Source organism: Myotis daubentonii, chromosome 4, assembly GCF_963259705.1.
Source record: "Myotis daubentonii chromosome 4, mMyoDau2.1, whole genome shotgun sequence".
NCBI lineage: Eukaryota > Metazoa > Chordata > Mammalia > Chiroptera > Vespertilionidae > Myotis > Myotis daubentonii.
The window spans coordinates 74,456,065-74,476,970 of record NC_081843.1 but is presented as its reverse complement, the minus strand read 5'-3'; the positions used below and the strand labels follow the sequence as shown (position 1 = coordinate 74,476,970).

General features: G+C 39.2%; 1 protein-coding gene across 7 annotated transcripts in view; it reads right to left on the bottom strand.

Moving 5' to 3' along the window:
* AP3B1 (adaptor related protein complex 3 subunit beta 1) overlaps positions 1–20,906 on the bottom strand; it is a 208,541-nt gene that overhangs the window by 176,708 nt on the left and 10,927 nt on the right. For all 7 annotated transcript variants that reach the window (XM_059694255.1, XM_059694261.1, XM_059694257.1 and 4 more), the window contains exons 2-3: positions 6,397–6,472; positions 3,290–3,364 (exon numbers count right to left, since the gene is read on the bottom strand). In XM_059694255.1, the coding sequence (XP_059550238.1) occupies positions 3,290–3,364; positions 6,397–6,472 (151 nt within the window). The remainder of the gene's footprint in view (positions 1–3,289; positions 3,365–6,396; positions 6,473–20,906) is intronic.

The following is a 20,906-nucleotide window of genomic DNA, read 5'->3' as shown; positions in this document are numbered from 1 at the left end:
AACATGTATAAAGAGCTGACCACCAGCAGAGCTTTGTAAGACAGACTGTCCAGGCTTTTTTTAAAGGATCATATAGGTGTTGTATGTCTAACCCACATACACTATCATCAGTATCTATGGCATTAGTAACTAAAGCTCCTGAGCATAGAAAGAAAGCAAATTTTCACCATAAATCACATGTTTAGTATAAATGATTGGACAAACTGGTATACCATGGCTCAAGACCCCAGTCTTGTAAAATACTCTTATCAGACAGAACAGTCCAAGAGCTCAGAAATAAGGACATACAGATAGGTCAATGAAACAGAAAAAGTTCAAAAATATACTCACAGATAGGTCAATGAAATAGAAAAAAGTTCAAAAGTATAATCAAGGATTTTTCACAAAAATGGAAAGGTAATTCAATGGGGAAAAGATACAGTGTTCTTAATAATTGATACCAGAATAACTCAGTATCTAGGGGTCCGGGGGCGGGGCGGGGGGTGGGGTATCTCAAATCTTACCTCCCACCACAGAAAGTCTGCTTACAATTTGGGCCTGACTGGTATCTGGGAATTTCAATTTTAGAGGTATTTCCTCATTCCCTAACTAATAAGTGTGGTATACACACAAACAGTATGGTTTGCGCTAATATCTGCTCTCTTTCTGGGAGTCTGGAATTTTGGTATATGCTAAGCAGTTAATGCTTACATGAACAACCCTCAGTGAAAGACTTGGGCACTAAGTCTCTAATGAGCTTTCATAGTAGACAATACTTCACACATTTTATTACAACTGATGCTGAAAGAACTGATTGTCAGTGGGAAAATCACTAGAAAAGGATTCTTGGAAGTTTGCATCTGGTTTCCTCTAGACTTCGTCCTATGCATCTCTTTTGGTACCACCTTTTGTTATGTATCTTTCTTTAATCAATCATAACTATGAGTGTGACTACATCCTGATTCCTATGAATCTTCCCAATGAATCATCAAATCTGTGGGGCGTCTTGGAAACCTCACCATGACATGAATCATAGATCTAAATGTCATAGAGGAAACTATTAAACTTTTATTTTTATTTTTTAATATATATTTTTATTGATTGCAGAGAGGAAGGGAGAGGGAGAGAGAGACAGAAGCATCAATGAAGAGAGAGAATCAGATTGGCTGCCTCCTGCACGCCCCCTAATGGGGAACAACCTTGAAAACCAGGCATGTGCCCTTGACCAAAATCGAACCCAGAACCCTTCAGGCCAATGCTCTATTCACTGAGCCAAACCAGCTAGGGCAAAACTATTAAACTTTTAGAAAAAACTAGGAGAAATCTTTGTGAGATTCAGTTAGGCAAAAATTTCTTAAACAGGTCACAAAATGGCCTGAATTATCACTGAAAAAAATCAATAAAATGGACTTCATCAAAATCAAATGTTTGATTTTTAAAAAACCTAGTTATGTGTCCTGACCGGAAATTGAACCTGCCACCTTTTGGTGCTTGGGATGATGCTCCAACCAACTGAGCCCCCAGAAGGGTGAACAAATATTTTAGAAAAGAAGATATATGACTGACAATTAAGATCATGAAAATATGCTGAACATCACTAAATATCCAGAAAGCTGCAATTAAAAGCACAATGAAATTACCATAAAGTCTACCAAGATCAAGTGTTGGAATGGATGCAGACCAACTGGAGCTCTTCATATATTGCTGGTTGGAACACATACAGCCACTGCACTATTTTCTAAAAATTAAACATATACTTCCCAGACAATATAACAAACCTATTCCCAGATATTTACACAAGTAAAGTTAAAATATATGCCCACACAGAGCATTTTATTCAATCCAATTATGTTTCAACTGATAAATGTTAAAACTGTGAGATAGATACCCAGATTACAGCAAAAAGAAACAAAATGTGAATACACAAAACAGCATAGCTGAATCAGTTTCCTAAGTAAAATAAGTCAAACACAAGATTCCATACTATATAATTCGATATATAAGAAATTCTAGAACAGCAAAATTATAGTGACAAAAAAACAGGTAACACCATACACAAAAATGAACTCAAAATGGATTGCAGTCCTTTATATAAAAGTGTTTAAAATTATTTGGAAAAAGACAAGTAAAAATCTTCATGACCTTAACATCAGTTTCTTAGATATGATAACTAAAGCTTAAGCAAACAAAGAAAAACTAGATAAATTGAAATTCATAAAAATTAAAAATTGCTTCAAAGGACACCATTAAGAAAATGAAAAGATAACCCCTAGGATGATCCAGAAAATATTAAGTGGAAAACTCCAGAAATAGGCAATTTATAAGTTTTAAATTGTAAGCCACTCTGAGTAGTGTAATGAAATCTCATGCCAATGCACTCAGTCCCACCCAGGATGTGAAATCATCCCTTTATCCAGCTTATGCACACTGCAGTCACAGCGTAGTTATCAGACTGACTGTTGCAGTATCAACAACCGTGCTTATGTTCAAGTAATCCTTATTTCATTTAATAATGACCCCAAAGCCATTCACTTAACTTTTATTACAGTATATTATCATTGCTCTATTATATGTACTATTAGTTATTGCAGTTACTCTCCTACTGTGCCTAATTAAACTTTATCATAGGTATGTATGTATAGAAAAAAAATACAGCATATATAGGATTTGGTGCTATCTGCGGTTTCAGGCATCCACAGGGGCAGGAAGGGGGAAGAGTAGTGTATAATATCACTTGAAAATAGATAGTGGTAACTTAAAGATGTATATTGTACCTAGTGGCAAACTGTAATAAGTTAAAGATGTACATTGTATACCCAAGACTAAACACCTACTGAATACATAAACAAAACAAAGACTGAATACTTAAACACCTACAGAATACATAAACAATACAACCTTAAGGATATTAATAATACTTGATTATAAGGGGGAAAAAACTTCCTATATCTTTAATTTCTACCTGTGATACTCCATTTATGTCCACCTAAAACATCTGCCCCAATGAAACCAGGTCCTTGAAAATATTCTTCAGTGGAGACTGTTCTTTCTCCTAAACTTCCCCGACTCAAAAGGAGGACCAGGCATACTCCTTGATGCTCACAGTTGCTAACAATGCACAAATAGGAAGCATGTGTGCTGGCATTTTGAATTTTATGCAGATATCACTACTTCCTACTGAGTAAACATACCTTCCTCAGAATCAGCAAAAATCTAGTGATACTTAAATATCTTATGGTGCATTTTAAGTGAAAGCATATTATTCTTTTCCTAAAAAGAAAATCATGAAAATTATGAACCAAAACAGTACCTCAATATTTTTACTGGCCACATTCTTCACAACAGCAGGAAACAGTTCAGATGCATTTTTCCCTTTTGCAATCATCTGAAGAATAAAAGTGAAATATGAGGGCTGAAACTTTTCTTAAATTATTCATTTGAAAACAAAACGTAAATTCCCCATTAAATATTTAGAAAGACTGACTCTGAAAATAAGCTATGGAATTAACAAGCTGAACTCTTTCTGCGTCATTTTATCCCAACTATCTTGCAGCAAAGAACAAAGAACAAACAATTGCTCGTGTGACAATGTAAATATTTTGAAGAAAATAATTATTTTCCCCTTGGTTTTATTTCATAGGTTCACCGACTTCTCCAACCATTACTTTTCAAAGTTCCCTTCACCAAGTCCTCTTTCTCTGCCAACCAAAGTTACATGCACTACATAAGATTTCACTCACCCTCATAACTCTAATCTCTATGGGGATCATTTCCACAAACTCAAGCTCTAACTCTGAGTCCTAGTTCTACTTCTCTAATTAGGTATCATTAGATGTCTCTCTGATCCCAAACTTGCTGTCTAAAACCAAACTCAATTCTCATGATAAAATGGTACTCTGCTAGAATTTCCTATTTCTACCAATTTTCCTCAAAACTATGATACCAAACATTATATCAAAAAACTATACCAAACATATCAAACAATTATGCCAAAAACCACAGAATTATCTTGTTTTCTTATAACTAGGACCTATTGTGATTTTTATCAAAGAAAACTGATCTACTTACTCACTACCAGAACATTCTCTGGCTCCTCTATGCCTAAGCTCATATCATGCCCCCAACCCAATGCTTTTTACTTTTCTGAGTTCTAACCTTCTATTCCAGGTAGCAATTTCTCAGAAGACCTTTCTAAAACACAGCTTTAAAACTCTCTAACACATACACACACACAAAAAAACACTCTAACACAGCTAGTCTTTTCGTATTCTATTTGCTGACCTATGATGTTATTTGAGTATTTTATAAAATCGGCTGAGTATTACAGAATATTCACAAAATACTGCAGCTACATCTTTACTAGTATATGATTTTTAAACCTCTCTCAATTTCCTCATCTGTAAAATAAGGAGTGATTCAATGTTCTCTAGGACCCCTTCAGTTATTCGATGATTACTTCAAGTCAGAGATCCTGTCCTATTATATCCTGTTCTGAGGCTTCCTCGACTTTATTCTAGTGTGCTATTTAAAAGGATGTTAATACCTGAGAGAAGAAAAAATACCGTATAGTCAAATTCGTTCAATAAATAGGTCCTGAGAGGATACTACATGCCAGGGATTATTCTAGGCCTTAGGGATACAACCAAGACAATAGGAAGTCCTTGTCCGTTGAAGCTTACCTTCTACTGGGGGTGAGGGACACTAAACAAATATGTGAAATGGTAAAAGAGAGCACTATATGGTATGTGCCCTGATTAGGAATCAAACTGGCAACCTTTCAGTACACAGGACGATGCTCAACCGAGTTTTATATATTTGGAGTTTCAAAACAACTCACCTTTTAACAGAACATACTGATACCCATGATCATCTCTCATAAATGAAATTTGGACTTTGACATATTAAAAGGCAATTTCAAACTCTATATGGTGGCAGTGGTGTTATCACCTTATTACAATAGCTTATTTGTGCAATTATACAAATTTATTACATTATGACCTCATCATATAAAGATGTGTAGAAAATAAAATCAGCAATGGTGGTGATAAAAAGTATAATGGTAATGAGAAATACAAGTTTTGTGAATTTAATTCCATTGAACCGAAATCAGAACTATTTAGCATTAGATAGTCACTAAATTGAGCCAGTTTTTTTTACTCTAAATGTAAAAAAATCAAACAAAAAGACAGCAAGTGCAACACAAATTGCAAAAATATTTTATTAACATTTTATATATAATTAGGAATTGTGTTATATCTATTTAGCTCCATTAACATTAGCCAATTGTTTAAATTTTGCATTACAAGTGAAAACTGGGCAATTCTCTTAATTTTTTTTAATAATCATTAGAAGATCTATATTACTAAACTAGAGGCCCAGTGCATGAAATTTTTGTGCGTGTGTGGGTGGGGGGGCGGGAGTTCCTCAGCCCAGCCTGCACTCTCTTGCAGTCCAGGAGCCCTCGGGGCATGTCCGACTGACAGCTTAGGCCCGGTCCCTGCTAAGCTGGCAGTCAGACATCCTTAGAGCTGCTGCGCTCAACGGCTGTGAGCCTGGCTCGGGGCTTCTGGCTGAGCTGCGATACCCCTGTGGGAGCACACTAACCACCAGGGGGCAGCTCCTCAACTGTCTGCCCCCTGGTGGTCAGTGTGCATCATAGCAACTGATTGTTCCACTGTTCAGTCCATTTGCATATTAGTCTTTTATTATATAGGATTGAATAAAACATTTATATTGGAGTTAATAAAATGTAAAACACAGAAGAAAGCATGTACACAATTTTTGGGTCATGAAATGACCCCCCCAAAAAACCAAAAAATCCATTAGCTAATTAGTATCCCTCTTTGTAGGAAGTCAAAATATTGTTGTATAAAATCTACTTGTGTGCAAAATGATTAGTTCTCTTTATCTCATAGGAGAAAGATCTTTTGTTTTTTAATATATTTTATTGATTTTTTACAGAGAGGAAGGGAGAGAGAGAGAGAGAGAGTTAGAAACATCGATCAGCTGCCTCCTGCACATCTCCCACTGGGGATGTGCCCGCAACCAAGGTACATGCCCTTGACCGGAATCAAACCCGGGACCTTTCAGTCCGCAGGCTGACGCTCTATCCACTGAGCCAAACCGGTTTCGGCAGGAGAAAGATCTTGATATAAAGAGGTAGGGAAATCAAAACACAGAAAAGATAAAATTAGAACTCAAATTTCTGAATTTTAACACTTCAATATTTCTTCCAAAATATTTAGACCGGTAATTCTTATTTATTTATTTATTTTAAATTTCTTTATTGGTTACAGGTAATTCTAAGTTAATACTGAAAAGCAAATGGCATGTTCAATTTGATATTCATATTATTATATGTATATATTTAATACAATACGTCATTTTCCAAAAATTAAAATGATCTATTTTACCTACCCCAACAATCCGTTTCATAGCATCCAATTTAGCAGAATCTTTGTTGCTCTCCAACATTTGCTTTAGATCTTCATTCCTATATACATATTTAAAAAATCCATATTTAGATTTTCACATAACATAGCTATTAAAATATATCATTTTCATAAGAATTAGAAATATGATGGGCAATGTTAAGTTAGGGCATTCTTATTTATAATTAGATATATATGTCTCATCTTAAACCTACACAAAATAATATCAAGTGTTATGGTGTCATAAAGCCCACCAATTAAACAAAAGCATAAAACTGCATCTCAGTTCTGGGCAAAATATCAATGTAAACACAGATTCTCTCATTCCAAAATTTCTTCTATGTAATCATCATTTAAAAAATAAGAAAAATCCTTGACTCAGCATTAAAATATTTTAATAAGCCAAAGTTAAAACTTTCTTCAGAATATCTCAAGAAAGAGAATTTAAAAAAAGCTTTGTGTCATTTATACCATCCCTTTTTATCTCCCTACTTTCCCTCTCAAAAAAGAACATAAATATGAAGGGAAACGCCAAATGACACTCCCTAATTCAAACAATTAAGTAAAGGCAATTTTAATATCTCAACTAGATACATAAGACAACTCTGATTAATCTCCAGATAAATATGCTAAGTTAGAAAAGTTACTAATCCTAACATACTGCATTATTCCATTTATATAAATACTAGGGGCCCGGTGCACGAAATTCGTGCACTGGGTGTGTGTGGGGGGGAGTGTCCCTCAGCCCAGCCTGCCCCCTCTCATATACTGGGAGCCCTCAGGCATTGACCCCCATCACCCTCCAATTGCAGGATCGGCCCCTTGCCCAGGCCTGACGCCTCTGACAGAGGTGTCAGGCCTGGGCAGGGGACCCTCATTTCCCCCCATCACTGGTTCTGCACCCAGCCCAGGCCTGATGCCTCTGGCCCAGGCATCAGGCCTGGGCAGGGGACCCCCAGAACCCTCCGATTGCTGGCTCTGCCCCTTGCCCAGGCCTGATGCCTCAGCCAGAGGCGTAGACCCCATCACCCTCTGATCACCTGATCGGCCCCTTGCCCAGGCCTGACGCCTCCGCCAGAGGTGTCAGGCTTGGACAGGGGATCCCCATCTCCCCCCGATCACTGGCTCTGGCCCCCGCCCAGGCCTGAGGCCTCTGGCCCAGGAATCATGCCTGGGCAGGGGACCCCCATCTCCCTCTGATCGCTTGCTCCACCCCCCGCCCAAGTCTGACACCTCTGACCCAGGCTTCAGGCCTGGGCAAGGGCACCATCATATCCCCCCAATCCCCGGCTCAGCCCCCCGCCCAGGCCTGATGCCTCGGCCAGAGGAGTTGACCCTCATCACCCTCCGATCACCAATCACTGGATCGGCCCTTGACCAGGCCTGAGGCCTCCGGCAGAGGTGTCAGGCCTGGGCAGGGGACCCCCAGCTCCCCATGGTTGCAGGCTCCGCCCCTGCCCAGGCCTAAAGCCTCTGGTTGAGGCGTCCGGCCCGGGCAGCAGGGACCCGCAGCTGCAGCAGCCCCACGATCATGGGCTCCGCTTTAGGCCCAGGCAAGGGACCCCTAGCCCCCGGGACTGCCAGCTTCGCCCGTGTCCAGCTCCCATCGCTGGCTCCACCCCTACTTCCTGCTATCACTGGCCAGGGTGGCAAAGGCGCCTGATTCTCCGATCATGGCTGGGGGGCAGGGCAAAGGTGGCCCCAGAGCCGCCTTTGCCCTGCCCCCCAGCTCTTAGCTCCCCCCTGGGTTTCCGATCACTGTCAGTGGCAGGGGGCTTCTTCCTGCTTTCCTTTTCGCCTCCCTGCATTGTGCCTACATATGCAAATTAACCGCCATCTTGTTGGCAGTTAACTGCCAATCATAGTTGGCAGTTAATTTGCATATAGCCCTGATTAGCCAATGAAAAGGGTAGCTCGTATGCCAATTACCATTTTTCTCTTTTATTAGTGTTGACTAGAGGCCCGGTGCACAAAATTTGTGCACTTGGGGGAAGGGGGTCCCCTCACCCTGGCCTGTGCCCTCTTGCAGTCCAGGAGCCCTTGGGGGATGTCCAACTGACGGCTTAGGCCAAGTGGGACTAATCCTTAGTGCCGCCGTGGAGACGGAAGAGTCTCCAGCTACCGCCCCTGCGCTCGCGAGCCATGAGCCCGGCTTCTAGCTGAGCGGCGTTCCCCCTGTGGGAGCACACTGACCACCAGGGGGCAGCTCCTGCACTGAGCGTCTGCTCCCTGGTGGTCAGTGTGGTGACCGGTTGTTCTGCGGTGCACTCAGGGGTAGGGAGTCCCTCAGCCCAGCCTGTGCCCTCTCGCAGTCTGGGACCCCTCGGGGGATGACCACTTGCTGGCTTAGGCCTGCTCCCCAGAGGGTTGGGCCTAAGATGGTAATCAGACATCCCTCTGGCAGCCCGGCAGCCCTTAGGGGATGCCCACTTGCCAGCAGGGTGCAGACTTAACCTGCAGTCAAACATCCTTAGCGCTGCTGAGGAGGCAGGAGAGGCTCCCACCACCACCGCTGTACTGGCAGCCAACAGCCTGGCTTGTGGCTGAGCAGAGCTCCCCATGTGGGAGTGCCCTGACCACCAGAGGGCAGCTCCTGCATTGAGCATCTGCCCCCTGGTGGTCAGTGTGTGTCATAGTGACCAGTCATTCCCAGTCTTTCTGCTGTTAGGGTCAGTTTGCATATTACCCTTTTACTATATAGGCTAGAGGCCTGGTGCACGGGTGGGGGCCGGCTGATTTGCCCTGAAGGGTGTCCAGGATCAGGGTGGGGGTCCTGCTTGGGTGCCTGGCCAGCCTGGGTGAGGGGCTGATGGCTGTTTGCAACTGGTCACACCCCCTTCAGAGTGGGGGTCCCCACTGGGGTGCCTGGCCAGCCTGGATGAGGGGATGATGGCTGTTTGCAGCTGGTCACACCCCCATCAGGGTGGGGGTCCCCACTGGGGTGCCTGGCCAGTCTGGGTGAGGGCCATTTTCAGGCTGGTGGGCCACTGAAGCTCCCAACCTCTCCTTTTTTGCTTTTTTGCTTTTATTCTGGGATTTATTTACCTTCTATGGCTGTCACTGGAGATGAGAGCCAGCTTTAGCTCTGAAGCCGGCTCCAGCTTGAGGCCTTGGCTGCTGAAAGCAGGAATCTAGGGTTTGTTTGGGTTCTATAATTGCAACATTGTTTCGGTCCTGCTCGCTCCAGTTCTGACTGCTGAAAGCAGGTTTCTGGGTTTTGTTTAGCTTCTATAATTGCAACATTGTTTCTTAGAGTGCAGCTCAGAGGTCGGCAGTGGCAGGCGGGGAACCTTGGCTTCCTCTTTCACTGGAGCAAGCAAGCCTCCTGTTCGCTTCAGCTGCCTGGCTGCCGGCCGCCATCTTGGTTGGCAGTTAATTTGCATATTGCCCTGATTAGCCAATGGGAAGCGTGTTGGAGGTATGGTTAATTACCATGTTTGTCTATTATTAGATAGGATTGTTGAAATTATGGAAATGGGGGAAAATTAATAGTTACTAAAGGTTAAGCTCAAGAAAGGGAAGGAAAGATATAAAAGGATAATATGAGAGCCCTGTGGTAATGGGACTGTCAGTAACTTTACTGTCATCATGGTTACATGAACCTACATGATAAAATGAAATAGAACATTCTCTCTTTCTTTCTCCCTCCCACTCTCACTCTTTTTCTTCTCTCTCTCTCTCTCTCTCTCTCTCACACACACACACACACACACACACAAATGCAAGTAAAACTGGGGAGATCTGAACAAAATTGGTATATTATATCAATATCAACATCCTGGTTGTGATACTGTACTACAGTTTATCACTGAACGAAACTGGGTACTGGGTACACAGAATCTCTGTATTATTTCTTGTAACTGCAATATGAAGTAATTACACAATTATCTCAAAATCAAAAGTTTACCTTTTTAAAAGTTATATAACAACTCACTTATAGCAAGAACCATAGGCCAATAAAAAAAAATGGTCAAAAGAGTTAAACAGACACTTTACAAAAGATTAGAAATGCCAATAAACACATCAAAAAATACGTAAGATCATTAATTCTCAAGGAAATGCAAATTAAATACCATTACACACCCACTAAAGACTGACAATAACAAATGTGGCCAAGGCTATGGAACAACTACAACTCTCACACACTTCTGGTGAGGATGTAGAAGAAAGCCACTTTGAAAAACCGGGAGTTTCTTACAAATTGAAACATAAACCTACCATGTGACCCGTCATTCCACTCCCCAGAGAAATACAAATGTATTTCCACATAATGACTTACATGAATAATCATAGCAGCTTTATTCATAATAGTAAAAAACTGGAAAAAATCTAAATGTGTATTAGTAAAATGTGACTTAGCCATACATTGGAATACTACCCAGCAATGAAAAAGAATTAACTACTGATACATGCAACAAGATGAATTCTCAAAACCACTATGCTGAGTGAAAGAAAGATGCACAAAAGCGTAACTTATTCATTTAAAATTCTAGAAAATAAAACTAATTTGTTATGACAGAAAGCAGACCAGTGATATCCTGGTGCCATAGGGTAGAGGAAGAAACGGACAGCAAAGGGACATAGAAAATTTCTCAATTCATAAGATGATGGAAACATTCTGTATCTTATTAACTGTGATGGTGATTTTACAAGTATATGATTAAGATCTTTTATGTCAAAAGATCTAATTATAATCTTTAGATGGATAATTGTTACATGCAAATTATAACTCCATAAAGTTATTACTGAAAAGTTTTATTGTGTTTTTTCACATGTGTATAGAAGCTTAGTTCTGTCATTACAATAAAAAAATGAAAGCTAAGAAGATTTTTTCCCACAAACAAGAGGCAATGAAATTCATCAGAAAAAAGAAATTACTCTTCCTTTCCAAGCAACTCATAAAATTAAATGCAATGGTGGCCACTAGTGGGACACAAAAAGTAATAATTACAAGACTGACTTTTCTCTCATTAAAATACAGCTAAAAATATGTAAATAGTAGAGACAGCAATATATAAAAACTATATCTGAGGATATACAACTACCAAATATTAAAATACTATAAATGTTCACTGTAATGAATTTAGAATCCTTTCTTAAAACTTCTGACTTCCTCACATTGCACAGGTAACTGAAAAAGGATAAAAATTAATGGAACCACATACAAAGTTTTTTCTTTCTAATTTTTTGTTATTTTCCTATTTTACTTAATGATCATGTATACATTTTATAAATGAAAAACCTAAAAGAAACCTAAAAAACTTTACTGAGGTTAAGAAAAAAAACACTAAAGTAATTAGATAGGAACTGAATAGAAAGAACATGTGATCATATTATGCATGTCAAGAAAGAATGAAAATTCATTTTCTTCTTCCTGATCCCCTTCAGATTTCCCCAACAGTTTTTCACCATTCTACTCCACCAGTGTGACCTGGAGAGAGAAGTGAGCAATGAATAAGGAAGTGTTCACTTCCAGGAAGTCACAACCTTTAACCCCAGGAATATCTTATTCATGGCCTAATGGAAACTGGTTTATTCCTCTTAAGCTTGAGATGCCAGAGCCCCATTAAACTAAAAATAAAAGAACAGGAACCCAATACTACAGCCAAAGGTTTCGCTGTTCTTGTTTAATAGAAAAGACAGTCTTCAACAACAAATATAAATATCTTTTGTATCAACAAAGGCAGAGCAATAACTTTGAGGTTTAAATTCTGATATAAAGTACATATTTCTTCCCAAACTCCTTTGCTTAACACCAAAGCAGGAAAGATTTAGAAAACTTAACACCATAACACCTAACTTACCCTTACAATATGTTTACTTGTACTGAGTCATTTAGTTCTACCTCCTTCATATGTGATTCAAATATGGCCTATTATTGCATTAACTTAGAAATTTAAAAATTCTTTCTGATAAACATCAAGAGTTGATTCAAGTTAATGCTGGACTGGCAATATTTTCATTGCTTCTGCTGAAAACCAATACCTGTTTCAAATAATGTATTATTTTATTTGCCTAGTTCTTCATTTACCTATTTAGCTTTGCAGCTTTGAGTATTAGGATACAAACTTTATTTTTACACAAGTGACACCTTGTGGTATTAAGTGGTATAACCTTTCATGTTCAAAATATGCCTGTTTTTATAGTTTCAAAGAACAGAGAAAAATATGTAACTGTATTGTTAAAGAAAATCTTACTATCACCAAGAAGCCACTTTATTTCAGCACCAGTATAAAGCAACAGCTATAATCGAAAAGCAAAGAACTTAGGTAGTGGTGGGACTTTTAGACAATATGAATTACCTCTTTTTAAAAAAATCTATAATCCATAACTCTTTACTAACTTCCACTCCTGTATGCGATATCAGTACTCACTCAAAGTATGATCCAAGAAAGTCTGGTCCAAGAACCATTACCAATCCACAACGTTTGTTACTAATCAATGAGGAGTTATGTACAGAAACTGAGAGCAAGCACAGTGAGAAACCTGACAGAGCAATTCAACAATGTAATTTTATACCTTTTGTGTCTAAGAAAAATTGGGGCTTACATTTTGCATGTTTTTTTTTTATTATTTCACTTTCCTAGTAATTTATTTTTTGTTGTAGTTTACTGAAGTATCTATCCATGATGGACTGAAAATTTTAAAAGGCCCTTCACCAGTGATAAGGAATAGCAATTTTCAATCAGAGGTACATTTCAAAAGGGTGCATCAAAATCGTTAAGATGGGGAGAACTGGAACCTCTTCAAGCCCTGCCAAAAATTCTATAACATGGGCAACTATACCTCTTCATGCTTTGATAACCACTCAAATAAAAGATGTTCCTGCCCCAAGTGGTGCATTGTACACATGAACAAGTATGTAGGGAAAAAGGCTGGTAATAAGAGTCAAAATTTGTTCTTTCCTATATGCTATGCAGTTGAAGGGGTTGGCCTCCATAGTAAGTTTTATGTGCACAACATGAAGGCTTAGTAACTTTCAGTTCAGTTAGTGCCATCCTATCCTATATAATAAAAGAGAAAAATGGTAATTGGCGTACGACGATACCCTTTTCATTGGCTAATCAGGGCTATATGCAAATTAACTGCCAACTAAGATTGGCAGTTAACTGCCAACAAGATGGCGGTTAATTTGCATATGTAGGCACAATGCAGGGAGGCGAAAGGGAAAGCAGGAAGAAGCCCCCTGCCACTGACAGTGACCAGAAACCCAGGGGGGAGCTAAGAGCTGGGGGGCAGGGCAAAGGCGGCCCTGGGAGATGGGGGTCCCCTGTCCAAGCCTGACACCTCTGGCGGAGGCGTCTGGCCTGGGCAAGGGGCCGATCAGGCAATCGGAGGGTGATGGGGGTCTACGCCTCTGGCCGAGGCATCAGGCCTGGGCAAGGGGCAGAGCCAGCAATCGGAGGGGTTTGGGGGTCCCCTGCCCAGGCCTGATGCCAGGCCAGAGGCATCAGGCCTGGGCTGGGGGCAGAACCAGTGATGGGGGGAAATGAGGGTCCCCTGCCCAAGCCTGACGCCTCTCTCAGAGGCGTCAGGCCTGGGCAAGGGGCCGATCCTGCGATTGGAGGGTGATGGGGGTCAATGCCTAAGGGCTCCCAATATGTGAGAGGGGGCAGGCTGGGCTGAGGGACACCCCCCCCCCCACACACACACCCAGTGCACGAATTTCGTGCACCGGGCCCCTAGTCTTGTATGATACTCAGAACCTTGTATAGTTTTTGGCATAAAGTATTCACTAAGTAAATAAAAGAGTGAGTAAAACAGGAAAGTCCAGCTACCTAATCATCCATCTATTAACCCTCTAAAAGGAGGAACCACAAATTATCCAAGTAAATATGTATGAACTTTTCCTCCTATACTGTTCACAAAATTAAAGAGTCTACAATTGCTATCACTACTTCAACACTTAGTAATCTTACTTGCTCCTACTCCTCTATTAAAACTTCTCGCACAAAGGTAACAAATAACCTCGTAGTTAATAAATCCAATGCAAACTCTCATAAATACTTTTAGATTATGCCTCTACATTTTATACAATTGACCACTACTCCTCTGTCTTGAGATTCCCTCCTCCCTTAGATTACTGTAACTCTATTCTCATCTGGTTTCCATCCGCATTTGTGACAGATCAATGAACAAAAACAACAAAAATCCTTGCATCCTTGCCCTCAGAGTTTTTATATTTGTCAATGTTATCTCCGATAAGGGTTTAATCTCCAATATTTACAGGGAACTCATACAACTTAACAAAAGGAAGATAAACAATCCAATCAAAAAATGGGCAAAGGACCTAAATAGACACTTTTCGAAAGAGGACATAAAGAAGGCCAAGAGACATATGAAAACATGCTCAAAGCCACTAATCATCTGAGAGATGCAAATCAAAATGACAATGAGGTACCATCTCACACCTGTCAGAATGGCTATCATCAACAAATAATCAAATGACAAGTGCTGGAGAGGATGTAGAGAAAAAGGAACCCTCATGTACTGCTGGTGGGAATGCAGACTGATGCAGCCACTGTGGAGAACAGTATGGCGTTCCCTCAAAAAATTAAAAATGGAATTCCCATTTGACCCAGTCATCCCACTTCTAAAAATATATCCCAAGAAACCAGAAACACCAATCAGAAAAGCTATATGCACCCCTATGTTCATAGCTGCACAATTTACAATAGCTAAGATTTAAAAACAGCCTAAGTGCCCATCAGCAGATGAGTGGATTAGAAAACTGTGGTACATCTACACAATGAATACTACGCTGCTGTAAAAAGAAGGAAGTCTTACCATTTGCAATAGCATGGATGGAACTGGAGAGCATTATGCTAAGCGAAATAAGCCAGTTAGAGAAAGATAAGTATCACATGATCTCACTCATTTGTGGAATATAATGAACAACATGAACTGATGAACAAAAATAGAACCAAAGTCATAGAAGCATCGAACAGACTGTCCTACCTATGAGGGAAGGCAGGGGGTAAGGGGAGTAAGAGATCAACCAAAGGACTTGTATACATGCATATGAGCATAACCAATGGACATGGGAGGGGGGGGGGGGAAGTGAGGGCAGGTGCTGGGGGCGGCCTGGGAGAGATCAATGGGGAGAAAAGGAGACTTACGTAATTCTTTAAACCAGCGGTTCTCAACCTGTGGGGCCCGACCCCTTTGGCGGTCAAAGGACCCTTTCACAGGGGTCGCCTAAGACCATCCTGCATATCAGATATTTACATTACGATTCATAACAGTAGCAACATTACAGTTATGAAGTAGCAACGAAAATAATCTTATGGTTGGGTCACAACATGAGGAACTGTATTTAAAGGGCCAGAAGGTTGAGAACCACTGCTTTAAACAATAAAGAATTTAAATTAAAAAATAATAAGTAAAAATACCCAACAAAAATAATAAACAGCCCTAGCCAGTTTGGCTCAGTGGATAGAGCACAGCCTGCGGACCAAAGAGTCACAGGTTCAATTTCGGTCAAGGGCACGTACCTTGGCTGCAGGCTCCTCCCCAGCCCAAGCCCTGACAGGACTCATTCAGGAGGCAACCAATCTATGTGTTTCTCTTACATTAATGTTTCTGTCTTTCCCTCTCTCTTCCACTCTCCCTAAAAATCAATGGAATAATATTCTCAGGTCAGGATTAACAACAACAATAAAAAATAAATAAAACATTTAAAATTATTTAAAATAATAATAAACAGGCAAAGTATAAATCATGAGGTTCGTGGTATAAGGGAAAAGTAAAACAGAGGGAAAGAGAATGCAGAAGGGAAAGGAGGAGGCAATTTTAAATAGGGTGGTCAGAGTAGGCTAAATAAAGAGACAGCTGAAAAAAATATCCTTGGGTGAGGATTAACAAACAAAAAACCTGAAGGTGAAATAAAGTGGGTTTCAGACAAATAAAAGCTGAGGATCTGCTGCCAGGGAACAAAAGGATATCATTTAAAAAGGAAAATGACATAACTCTATATGTATATATGTCCTAAGTTTATAGTTTCCATCTATAAAGCAAAAGCTGACCGAATAGGAGAAAAACATACATCCACAATCATAATTGGCAATTTTAACACACCTCTCTCAAGCAGACAAAAAAAATTTCATAAAGGTTAAGAAAATCTGAACAATTAATCAACTTAAGTTGAGACACACAGGGCACTATATTCAACAACTGCAGAATAACGTTCTTCTTAAATGCACATAGAACATTTATCAAAATATATGCAAATAAGATCTCAACAAATTTCAAAGGTCTGAAATCATACAGAGCATGTGAAATTTAACTAACAATCAGTATCAGAAGAATAACTACAAAATGGCCAGATGTTTAGAAATATAAGCAACATACTGTAAATGACCTATGAGCCAAATAAGTCACCAGGGAAAATTTAAAATATTTTGCACTGACTAATGAACCTGCAACATATCACAACTCATGAGATGCAGCTAAAGCAGTACTGAGAAGTATAAATTTACATTTCTAAATGCAATATAAAAGATTGAAAATCAATAACCCAAGCTTCCATCTCAAGAAACTAGAAAAAGAATAGCAAATTAAAGGCAAAGAACAAGTTAGAAAAGAAGGATAAAAGAATTCAATAGAATAGAAAGCAAACTATAACAGAAAAATCAACAAAACTAAAGGTTAGTATCTACTTCGAATAAGTTGTTATGAAGACAATGAGAAATGCACTTATCACTGGGCCTAGCACATTCATTTATTCAATATCCACTATGTGTCAAGAATTATTCTAAGTAGTGGGGTCCCTGACTTTTGAGACTTACTTCCTAAGTGAGAATTTAGGGGGAAGGAAGTATGAGGGGAATTACAGGAGGAGGAATAGGGAGGGAAGGAGGAAGAGGAGAAAATATTAAAGATTGGGGGAATCTTAGAAGCAATAAAAAACTGAAAATTATAAGCAAAGAATCTTGTTAAACTTCTGCATTAAAAAATGACATAAGCCCTGGCCGGTTTGGCTCAATGGATAGAGTGTCGGCCTGCGGACTGAAAGGTCCCAGGTTCGATTCCAGTCAAGGGCATATACCTTGGTTGCGGGTACATCCCCAGTGGGGGGTGGGGGGTGCAGGAGGCAGCTGATCGATGGTTCTCTCTCATCAATGTTTCTAGCTCTCTATCCCTCTCCCTTCCTCTCTGTAAAAAATCAATAAAATATATTTTTTTAAAAAATGACATTAACAAAAAATAAAATGAATTTGGGATTCATCTGACAGAAGTAGCGATTTTCTTAAAATACAAAGAGCCTTAACTAATCAATAAGAGCTGACTCAATAGGGAAATGGACAAAGGACGTTTAAAAGTATTTCACTGAAAGAATAAACCAGGGTCCTCAAACTACAGCCCACAGGCCACATGCGGCCCACCGAAAACATTTATCCGGCCCGCCGGGTGTTTTTGCCACCGCTGCCTGTTGCTTAGCAGCTGACTAGTTTTTTTTTTAAATTATAGTCCGGCCCTCCAACGGTCTGAGGGACAGTGAACTGGCCCCCTGTTTAAAAAGTTTGAGGACCCCTGGAATAAACCAATACATAGAAGGGAGAAGACTTAATGCACTCACAATTATAAGGATTCAGTGTAATAACACTTTACACTATAAGATTGGCAAATATTATGAAATTTGATGGTATCCAGTATTGGCAAAAGTATAATGAAAACAGACTTTACTGTTGTTGCAACCCATCTGGAAGGTAATTTAGCAATATCTATCATAATTTAAAATGTAATAACCTTTGATCTACAACTCTATGTCTAGGATTTTTTTCCTACAAATACCTGGTAGATACATTCACACAATTATGCAAAATTTTATGTTTCAATATTGCTTATACTCAACAAAAGTATTATCAATCAAATATCCCTCAAAAACAGAACCAATGAAAGAGAGTGCTGGGAAATATTATATAGTGATGAAAGAGATTGAAATAGCTTCATATGCTAACATGGAAAGGCCTCCAAGATATATGAAGGGAAAAGCAACATACATGGAGGTTTTTATATATATTACTAGAGGCCCGATGCACGAGATTCGTGCACTTGGGGGGTGGGGGGTGGGCCTTCACCCTCAGCCCGGCCTGCACCCTCTCAGTCCATGAGCCTGGCTTCTGGCTGAGCGGCACTCCCCCAGTGGAAGTGCACTGACCACCAGGGAGCAGCTCCTGTGTTGAGCGTCTGCCCCCTGATGGTCAGTGCATGTCATAGCGACTGGTCATTCCAATGTTCGGTCAATTTGCATATTAGCCTTTTATTATATAGGATCATTTGGTTTTTAAAACATTTTCTGGAAAGATACGTACGAACTTGTTCATTGTAACTAACTCTGGAGTTTTGGTCATGTGAGTTACATCCCTTCTATATCATGGATTAATTGGCCACTAACACTTGCATTTATAACATATAATTATTTAGCCAAGTGATTATAGTATTATTTTATAGAACTTATAATACTATCTAATTTTAGTATTACAAAGTCTCTATGAAGCATGTTTGGCTATTATTCCCATTTAATAGATAAGGAACTGAAGCCTAGAAATTATAAGGGCAACAAAGAAGTAAAAGATTATACAACATAAGAAATTCTTAATTCATATAACTTTTAAGTATACGACCAGAACTAGAAAATGACAAGAAATTAAACTTGTCTTGTTTTGAAACCAACATTCTTCACATTTATCACATTGCTGCCAATTTCTGCTATAAAGTTGAGCACATTATATGAACACATTTCAAGAACTGTAAAGTAATACCTTGTAAGTATAAGTCCATAAGCTACAGTGCCATACTTCCTCCCTAATCTATAATCTGCTATAAGAAAACTGTTGTTGTTTTTTTCTCTTAAATTCAAATTTTTTATGAAAAGAAAACTGATCACTGGAATCATAATATACACTAATTCTAACTATCCTCAATAGTAATCTAAAACATCTGTGATACACTTCCGTCTAAGTCAAAATAAATTTTATTTTCACTGACATTATTTTGACTGTATTTAGTTAACATTATCTCATGTAGATTCATCAGCTCAAAATTAATTAGTATTACGGAATAGTGTATTCCATCCAAACAATTCATCTTTGTTGGCTCACACACCTCACTGCTATTGGCATGCCACTGTAATAATGGGCATGGTGCCACAGTAACAGATGGGCATATACACAGACATGCCAAAGAGTTAGTGTGTGCATCAAGTCTGAGTATTAGCATTAGGTTTTCCTCCAAGAAATTCATAAACTATGGTAGAATAAATGTAAGTTTTCTAAACTGTGTTAATAAGATATGCCAACTCAAAGCTAGATTAATTTTTAAGTTCTTTAAAAATAAATAATGAAAACTTTCTAAGGCCACAGAAGGCAAGTTTTCCATCTGATGAGTTTGGATCAGCCTTCTGTGTAGGGAATTGAGGAAACCAATATGCAATCTCTACCTCAGAAAAGCTCTGTCCCTGAAGCATTTGAAAAATCTCAGGAAAAAATTGTTTTTACAAAGTTACATAGCAGTGTTGCAAGATTAAAAAGTCTTGAGATATGTCACACAACACTGAATATACTTAACACTATAAAACCATACACTTAAAAATGATTACGAAGGCAAATTTAATGTCACATGTTTTTTACCGCAACTAAAGAAAAAAAGTCACATAGTCCCGCCAAGTGTCCTGATGAAGGCTATCCAGGCCTAGAAAGAGAAAAAAGGTCATACAAAGTCCTACTTGACAGGAATAAAATCTAAAAGTGCAAATAACTGAAACTTATATAATTATTTAAAATTTTGCCATCTGTTGAAAAACCACTGTCATCTAAAAAGTAGCCAATTTAAAAAGACTATGTTATTTCACACGTTTTAAATTTTTGAAATATATAATATACATACTATTGACCAAACTATATTGAAAAGTTTTATCATTTTTACATTAATGAAAACAGTTTTAAAATACTAAGAATGCTAAGGGAAAAAGTCATTTGTGGACACTATCATCCAAAATCATTTAAATAATGTTCTAGGCACCAGAATAGAAGGTTGTATGTGCGTGCGTGCTGCGTAAATAGAAACTATCTCTGACTCCCACTTCCAAGCATTTAACCACACTTTTTCTTAAAAAAACAACAACAATGTTCAGCCCAGCTGGTGTGGCTCAATGGTTGAGTGTCAACCTATGAGCTAGGACAGGGGTCCTCAAACTTTTTAAACAGGGGGCCAGTTCACTGTCCCTCAGACCGTTGGAGGGCCGGACTATAGTTTAAAAAAAAACTATGAACAAATTCCTATGCACACTGCACATACCTTATTTTGAGGTAAAATAACAAAACAGGAACAAATACAATATTTGTATTTGCATGTGGCCCACGGGCCGTAGTTTGAGGACCCCTGAGCTAGGAGGTCACAGTTTGATTCCCAGCCAGGGCACAAAGTCCTCTACATACACAAATCCAAAACTCACTTGTTAGTAATCATCCTACTTGACCCTAATCATACTACTTG